At 33.5% G+C, this 8,917-nt stretch overlaps 1 protein-coding gene across 1 annotated transcript; it reads right to left on the bottom strand.

The window, feature by feature from the left end:
• Positions 1-538: 538 nt before the first annotated feature.
• Positions 539-5,387, bottom strand: LOC121234120. Its single transcript, XM_041129940.1, has 2 exons — positions 4,090-5,387; positions 539-550 (listed from the first exon to the last, which is right to left on the bottom strand). The coding sequence occupies exon 1, from the start codon at positions 5,336-5,338 to the stop codon at positions 4,154-4,156; it is 1,185 nt and encodes a 394-aa protein (XP_040985874.1). The 5' UTR covers positions 5,339-5,387; the 3' UTR covers positions 539-550; positions 4,090-4,153.
• Between the last annotated feature and the right edge of the window lie 3,530 nt (positions 5,388-8,917).

The following is an 8,917-nucleotide window of genomic DNA, read 5'->3' as shown; positions in this document are numbered from 1 at the left end:
CTATAATTAGGCTTTCAGAAGACGTTTTGTGATTGTAATTATTAACAATTTCTTCTGTTAGGTCCATTCATCATGGAAACATTGCAAGACCCATGGATGTCCAAAGTATGAATAACTTTGTGCAACTTTTGGTTGTTCAGTATTCACTGAGACAATGGGGCGGGCGTCGACGAATCCCACCCCAGATAGTGACGATGAGCACTTATTTGAGGAGGATATGCAAACTCGTGGCCAACCAGTGCTTGATCAGGAACCCCCGCCATCGGGGGTTTCCCTGATTCATCTAGACCATTCTTTGCCTCCTATGCTAGCGAATCTCGTAGAAGACAAAGGGGAGGGCTGACATTCCAAAACCCTGCCCTTCAACAGCAAATGAGCGAGACCCTTGATGAAATTAAATGTAGTGTCGAAGCAAGACGGCAGGCTATTGAGGAGGTTATGGAGTCGAGCAGGTCAAGGAAGCGCAGCAAAGGTTTTGACACTAGCATGGAGTCCGACAGAGCGTTTGATCTCCAGATGCATTGTATGAAGTTGTTGGAAGAAGTACAACCTCCCTTACCTCCTGACCAATTTAACAAGGCCTTCGACCATTTATTGAGCGCAAAAGTCCAGAGATTGTTCATTTCCATCTCGGATGAGCGTAAGAGTCAGTGGGCTAGGGTGAAAATGGAACTCATATGAGGGTGAAAGAGCAAGGCGATGAAGACATAGTCCTCAGGAGGATGAAACGGTGGGACCCACGACTATTATCCCAAGATGATAAATTTCAAAAATCTCATCTCACTTTACATCCACACATATCTAAATGGGACCCATAAACTTTTTCTAAAACCATAAAAAAATCTCAACTTATTTAATCTTAATACTATTCGCAAAAATATAAAAAAATCTCATCTCATCTCAACCCCCAAACTTGTCATCTTATAACATAAAATTAATATAACATATGATATAATATATAAATTTTAATCTTTTAATATAAAATTAATAACATAAAATTTTAATCTTAAACATAAACATTAATATTAAGTTATTAATATAAACTTACTTTTGATGTATATCTTATACTATAATATAAATAGACTAATAGTTTAGTATATGTAAACATCATAAAGTTTTGCTACTCATCATCCCCGCATACCGCATACCACACATATTTTTGTTTTTATAATTTTTTCTTGTTTTATTCTTCTTAAACTAATTAAATTCTTCTGCTCATCATTCATATAACACACATTTAGTAAGAGAAAAAAAAATTAAAATAAATATGATGTGTAGGGATGATGAATAGAATTTTTCAAACATCATACTATTACTAACATAAATAATCCATAAAATTTTAAAAACCGACCGAAATCGGAAAAACAAGAACTTTCAATTTCGGTATTAAATCGGTCCGGTATCAGTTGTTAAATTTTCAAAACTGGTGTATACCGATTCGGTTCTAAAAAATATATAAAACCAAACCAAACAGGACTGATTACACTCCTAGATGAAAGGCCAAAGGGACCATTTTAAGATGAAAGATGATATTTTTAGTTTTAAGGTGATTAAGTGTCGTGGATTCTTTTTAAAAAAAAGTTGGGTAAATATAGACTCATATGAGAAAGTTATTTTTTGAATGACCTCCACCTTTTTTAAAGTGAGTGCCCAACATTTACGCATCATAACAATACTATATCTAGCATTTCTCTTTTCATATTAAAGTGGATTTACATACTCGATAGCAACTATATAGGCCCGTGAGAACAACCCGATGGCAGTTATGGCATTTCATTTCTTTACCCACGTTAGATTGACATAAACACTTAAAAAAACAGATTTATCGTTCACTTTAACAAAATTTTTTATCTCATCTCATCTAATCTTTACAATTTTTTCAAATTTTCACAAAAAATAAAATAAATAATTTAACTTTTTTAAATCTCTAAACAAAAATTATATTAAAAAAATATATTATAATAATATTTTATTTACTTTTTAACTTTTATCTTAACTCATCTCATTTCATCTCATCTTATCTCATCTACAAAAATAAACTAGGTCAATATGTGCAAGCTGATTGGGCTAGTTAAAGAGGGAAAGAAAAATAGTAGCGACTCCGAAAGCAAACAAAAAAAATATATGAAAGTGAACAAAAGATAAGATCCATGTCACTTGGTAAAAACCATGAAGGTGGCGTTACTCTCAAGCTACTTTAGTGGAATGAGCTTCAGCCAATTCACAGAATTCCTTGGATTCTTTTGTGTTCCTCCTAATTAACACTACAAGAAAAACGGGCTCTTGTGGCCATTTAATTACGGTGAAAAGATCATTTGTGACCAAAACAGACTCGTTTTGGCTGTAAATAGTCATTTCGCTGGAATTAACTGGTCACAAATAAGCAGTTTTCTTGTAGTATAATGGCGGTTATGTTAAGAAATTCAACATTAATCTAAGGGTATTCAATGCCCACTCCCAAGTTTTTTGTCAGCTGTGCCAATTATATGTCTTCTCTTTGAAACTTGCTTTTAGAAAAAATAAAAAATAAGAATTTTCTTGCCAATTAATTCACTATAAAAAAAAAGAGTATTTATAACGAATTATTTACGACGATAATGATTATTTATGATGAAAATAGACTCATTTTGATAAAAAATAATCATTTTCGTAAGAAATAGTTAGTCACAATTAAGCAGTTTTCTTATAGTACCTTTTTTTTTTTTTTTTACTATATAGTCCCAAGTTTAATCGAGTACTTCTTAAATGAGTAGTGGATAATTAAGTTTTATTTATTTAATTTTTATTCGAATACAAGTGGTTTATTGCATGCCAAGTTAATAATTTTGAAAAAATAGATCATTTATATTATTTATTATAATTTTTCTTACAAGTTTTGACAAGTTAAATCTTGGTTTTTGTAAATATATATCTTTGTATTGCTAATTATTTACACATATATGTCAATGATTGTACTCTCTTGAGGATTCAAACTACACATGCATATAGATATAAGTTCCTATTATATTCTTAAATATTTAAGATATCTCATTATAAAATTAAAATAACACTACAAATAGATCAAATTCATTCGACTTTATGCAAGTTTATGCGCGTTAAATTAAACGTTTATAATATGGCTTATTAATAATACTACATATAATCGTGAAATGCGAAAGCGTCGTATACATATCGCTTTAAAAAAATATAGGGTCCACTATTAAAAAATTATCCTTTTTTATGTAAGTCTCATATTTATTTATTTTTTTCAAAATAATTACACAGCGCTTACGTAATCATGATTATAACTATCATTTCTCATTAATTTAATTTGATTTATAGCAAGCTGACTGTATCAATACATCATTACTCTCGTAGACACCACACAGTCTCTGCTTTGGGACAAATTACAAAAGACCAGGCCATTTTAATTAGAACAAATTTCGAGATATTCATTAGGTGCTTGATAGCAACTATGTCGGTAAAAAGGAGCCGATCGATGAGTACTCATGGTTATCATGGCATTTTATTTCTTTGCCCACGTTGGGTTGACATAAACACTTCAAAAAGAAATTGAAGCTAGCATGCATACAAATTAGTTTGAACCAAGCTATGTGCAATTAAGAATGTGTTAGTTAAAGACAACTTGAAGGAAAAGAAGATTACTAGGACATCGTACCTGGATAGCTAACATTAAAATATATGAAACTGAACAAAAGATAAGATCTACGTCATTTTGGGAAAAAAAAAACAAATGAAGGTTCAGCTAATATACCATATAAAATTATTATTTTATTCTCAAACTGATGTGTGGTAAGATATGATTTGTATTCAGATTAAATTATGATATATAAACACTTTTACTACGTGTGCTTTGCATACTGGCTAACTTGAGAATAGGGTTTTTCATGTGTATAAATATAGTAGAAAAAAATTTCTTATCCTTTTGTGTTCCTCGATCCTCATGATGGCGGTTATGTTAAGAAATGCAGCATTAATGTAGCATTTCCTGAACTTCAAATTTGGGGGATCAATACCTCACCAATGTTTTGTTAGCCGTGCCAATATGTATCTCCTCTCAAATTTGATCTAAAATAAATTTTTGTGTACAACCACGCATGATATTCATGGCGGAAATTAAGTGATCATATGCAGTAAATATCATATATATATATCATCCTAGAACAGAGGGTACATAAAAGAGAGGATCCCAAGTGCCATTTGCGCCACCCCAACTGTTGTTCTCACCGTGCACAACCTGTTGCTCGGCTGACCACACATCTTCTGGCATTGCAGCTCCATCAATCTGAAACAACTGCGCTTTCCCATTAATCTTATTTGTTGACATCAGCTCCAAAGCGCCCTGATCTGGATATGCCAAGTTAATCGTTGCCCCAGTTGCACCAGAAAGCTGCCATGCCGATGTAGAAGCAGCAGCAGCAGTAAACAAGCCATTCTGATCTTGGATATGGTTCGTCTGTGCGGGCCATGGCACTTCGTATGCTGGTTCAGAAGACCATGGGGTGATCCTTGTTGGCAACGCTGCTTGGCAGGATTGATGCCACTGGACCCCAACATGCCCTGCTACAGCCTCATGATCATGGTCATTATGGTCTAGGAGAGAGTCAGCCAGCTTATTTGGACCCGGAAAACTATTAGAAACTTGCATAGAGTCCAGAATCCCAACCCCACGAGGAGCAACGGCCGCAGTTGGCGATGATGATTGCCCTCTCTTTGTACCAATGTTGTCAGGTGATGAGTTTTTCACCATACCGCTGCTGGCTTTGGCTCCCAAACAACTCTCGGGAGCTGCGAGCATTCGCAGTCCCTTGCCATCGAGCAGTTTGGCCTTGAGGGCGCCAACAAGCCCGTCTGCTTCTGGCGTGACCGTCCCGCTCCCTTGTTCGAATGAGAAGGGCTCGGCACTCTCGTTGAAAACACCGTTAGCACCGGCGCCACTTAAAGTGTTTGATCCGGACTGCGGTAACTCGAAGTTGGTGCGAGCATTGGCACCACGTAAGTTCCGAGCAGCAGCATCGTAAGCACGAGCAGCGTCCTCAGCAGTGTCGAATGTTCCCAGCCAAAGCCTGACCTTCTGCAGGGAGTCCTTGATCTCAGCCACCCATCTCCCGGATGGCCTCTGTCGGACTCCTACAAATCTGTGGTGTCCCCTTGAGGATGACTTCCTGCTTCTGCCCCGCGGGACGTCGTTTGGCGCTCCCATATGATCTCCTCCTCCTCCAATCCAACTGTCTACGTGATCGAACCTTCTGAGCAACTGAGGTGCTTTTCCCCTTATAATGGTGTCCAGGAACAGGTATCTGCAACTTCCCCATATGGACAAACGAGAAAATGCCATTTTCGGTAGCTTAATTTATTGGGTAAATGGGGATGTCGCTGTTGCAGGCCTGTTGTTTATATCGATCGCCAACGTTAAAATATTACAGCAAACCAAAATTTGATTATTGTAAAGGAATGGTTGCCATTTGCTTAATTATTATTCACCGCTTCGTTTCATCATTGCTTAAGTGGTAGTGATGAAACGATGATAATGACAGATTATCATATTATATCTATGGGCCCGCCCACGTAGTAGCTGTTTCAAGCCACCATCCAGAATTCTTCCCTTCAAGGTTTACATCACTTAACGAGTACATCCCTAGCTAGGTGTACAAACCTATGTGCCATGGGTTACCAAAAAATAAAAATAAAAATAAAATTATCTTCCATGGCCAAGTCAACCAAAAAAAAAAAAACGAAAAAAAAAAAAAAACAATTCAAATAAACTAAAATTTCATCTATTGGTCTATGGGCCATGGGGAGTTTTGCCCTATTTCAAAGGGGTCCCTAAATTAGAATTTTCGGAAAAATGTATCTTTGTCTGTGGTATATACGTACCCCATTTCAGACTGATTTTTTTTATTTAATATTTGTTTATTTTTATGATGAAAAATGTTGGCGTGACACTTGCTTGACATGTTAGAAAAAACTACACGATAATACGTATCAAAATGTAGAGTCTGTATTTACATAAAATAGAAAATATCCAATTCACATGCCACATATATCGTTAAGGTGATCTCATTTGTAGATAAAATGAGATGAGATAAGTTGATATTAAAGTTAAAAGTTAAATAAAATATTGTTAGAATATATTTTTTAATATTATTTTTGTTTTGAAATTTAAAAAAGTTGAATTGTTTATTTTATTTTTTGTGAGAATTTGAAATTTTTTTAAGAAAAATGTTACTTTGTCCACTCAATTTACCTCATCATTTTGACACCTCATGTATTTTAATTTTTTTCAATTTTTTTTCTTTACTTAATAATTAAGGAAGTGATTATTAGTGTATTGATATTTTTTTATATTTTTTAAAAATATTTTAAAATGATAAAAAAATATGAATAAAAAAATTGAACCAAAAAAAAAATGCCAATTTAGCCTAACGGTCAAATGGCAGAGTAGCACTGCTCAAATTTTAATAATTAGATGAAATGATTTTGAGAGGTGTAGTTGTGATAACAAATGAAACCTAAATTTTTAATTGCAGAAAGTTGATATTAACTAAAACAATTAAATAATTAGGTACACAGAAATAAACTAAATTTGGAAGAAAAAAAAAAAACCTCTTACGAAATAAAGTTAAAAACAACTCAAATTAGAAAAATAAATATAAACTTAAAGATAAAAAAAATAAACTAAAACAATTAGGAGTTTAAGAAGAATTAAATTTGAAAACGTACCAATAAATATTCGAGTTAAAAATAGACTAAAAGACTTAATAAAATAAACTTAAAAAACAAACTCAAATTATAAAAAAAACAGTTAATATTCAAATAATACGTTTAAATAGTGAGATGATCTTAGATGATCCGTGTATAGTAGTGAAAAATGATAAAAAAATAATGATAAAATATTATATAATAATAAATATTAATAAAAAGTAATGAAAAAAATAAACATAATGGCCCTAAAGCACACGACAATACGTCTCCGATGATCTAAGCAAAAACTATCAAAGCCCCACAGTCAAACATTAGATTATGGACATCTTTTCTTAAGGCTTAAGCTACATCTTTTTTATATTCCCTTCTCCAAATTATATATTTAATACCTTATAATATTTATCGATATTTAATATTTATGTTCTATAAACTCTATTTTTTTATATTTTTTCTTCCACTTGGGAGTTTGATCCCTAAAATCACGTGCTACGCAACCAAATTTATGATAAAAAGGGAACGAACCTCGCTAACTTGGCTTTATTTTCTTTCTTTTCTTATCCAATAACGCATTGTCCTGTGGATAAACAAGGGAATACTTTATTAACCAGTGAGACTCATGAGTCATGAACTTTATTTTTATAGAGAAATAATTTATATAAATTCTAAATAGACAAGTCATATGTAATTTTTATAAAACAAATAGACCTCACATTAAAAAAAATATAAAAAAAATCATTCCTTTTAGTGGGATTTACTTTTTTACAAAAAATCTATGAGAGACTTGTTTATTTAAACTTTGTACCTAATATTGCTCTTTTTTATATGGGCAAACATATTAGAGCATTCACAATGGTTATGTAAAACTCATGCTTCTGTAAAATTTGAAGAAACTAGCTCAAAAGGCCTTTCCAACCGATGATATATTTCATCACTAATTGTCAATTTTGCTATAGTGTTACTTTTATATCTAGTGTGCACTGTGCACAAATAGATATATATATATATATAATATCATTTTTAATTCATTTCTCTCTCTTTTGTGTACTTTCTTTTCCACTACTGAAGTTCACTTTATTTCATTCCAGCCCCTCTGTTTATTTGCGCCATCTTCCCTTCCTCACAGTTGGGTTCTTCTCGTCTTCCATCAACCATGGTATGCATTGGAAGTGCTTCAAATATCTACATTTCCCGTTAAAGCATCATGTCGTCCGCCTGAAGTCAAGTATGGCTCCCCGTTCCTCAGTAAAGGATCTGGCTGGAATTCATGGTGCGAAGTGCTAAGGGTGCTAGTCGATCAACAACACTTCAAATTTAGATCAGAAATAGGCGTGCAATTTTCACAAGAAAGTGCATGTGTACATAAATAGAAGTCTATGTCGCAGTGGAATAAGTAAAATTTTATTCAGAGACTAAATATTATTTGTACCAGAGATCTAAACTTTAAATAAGTTCATTAATTAAAACATAAATATCCATATATCACTATCACTTCCAATAATATCACACAGTACCATATGTTCATTTCTTGTGTCCAAGTACGACAGACCAAACATGATTTGTCGTCTGACTAAATAATACATCTCCAAACAATACCAATAGCATTAACAAAGATAAGCCTCTGCTACTATTGCTCGAGTATGGTTGGTCCTTCTTCCTCGAGTATATCTCCTGAGGCTAACTATATATCAAAGTCTACGATTTTGATAAACAAAACCATAGATAGGTTAAACAGCTATGACAAAATTGCTAATGAGAGACAATGCACGTGAAGATGTAATGCCCATTTTCATGTAAAAGATCTATAAACATATATATTTGTGTGTGGTAAGGAATCACCTTTTAAGCAAAACACATGCATTCATAGTCAGGATAAGAATCACCCTCTAAATAAAACACCAAGTATATAAGTATGGCGATGAATCACCCTATGAGGAATTACTCTCTATGCAAATCTCAAGTACATATATTTTTATATTGAAGAGGCGAGGAACCACCCTTTTTTCAAGCACGTAAAACTCATCAAATCTCATTATATAGAATTTCATCTTATAATATATCATCGCATAGAAAACCAAACTAATTCGCCTGTTTCAAATCATCCGACACACACACACACACGGAAGTATACATGTTGCATCAGGGACACATTCTAGCTGGCTAACCAACTCGAACATACCACACATGATATGTCTGGAGAATCTCTCGACCCGTC

The sequence above is a fragment of the Juglans microcarpa x Juglans regia genome, chromosome 6D (assembly GCF_004785595.1).
Source record: "Juglans microcarpa x Juglans regia isolate MS1-56 chromosome 6D, Jm3101_v1.0, whole genome shotgun sequence".
In the NCBI taxonomy this organism is placed as follows: domain Eukaryota; kingdom Viridiplantae; phylum Streptophyta; class Magnoliopsida; order Fagales; family Juglandaceae; genus Juglans; species Juglans microcarpa x Juglans regia.
Note: the sequence above shows the minus strand (reverse complement) of the source record. Positions and strands in the feature narration are given on the sequence as shown.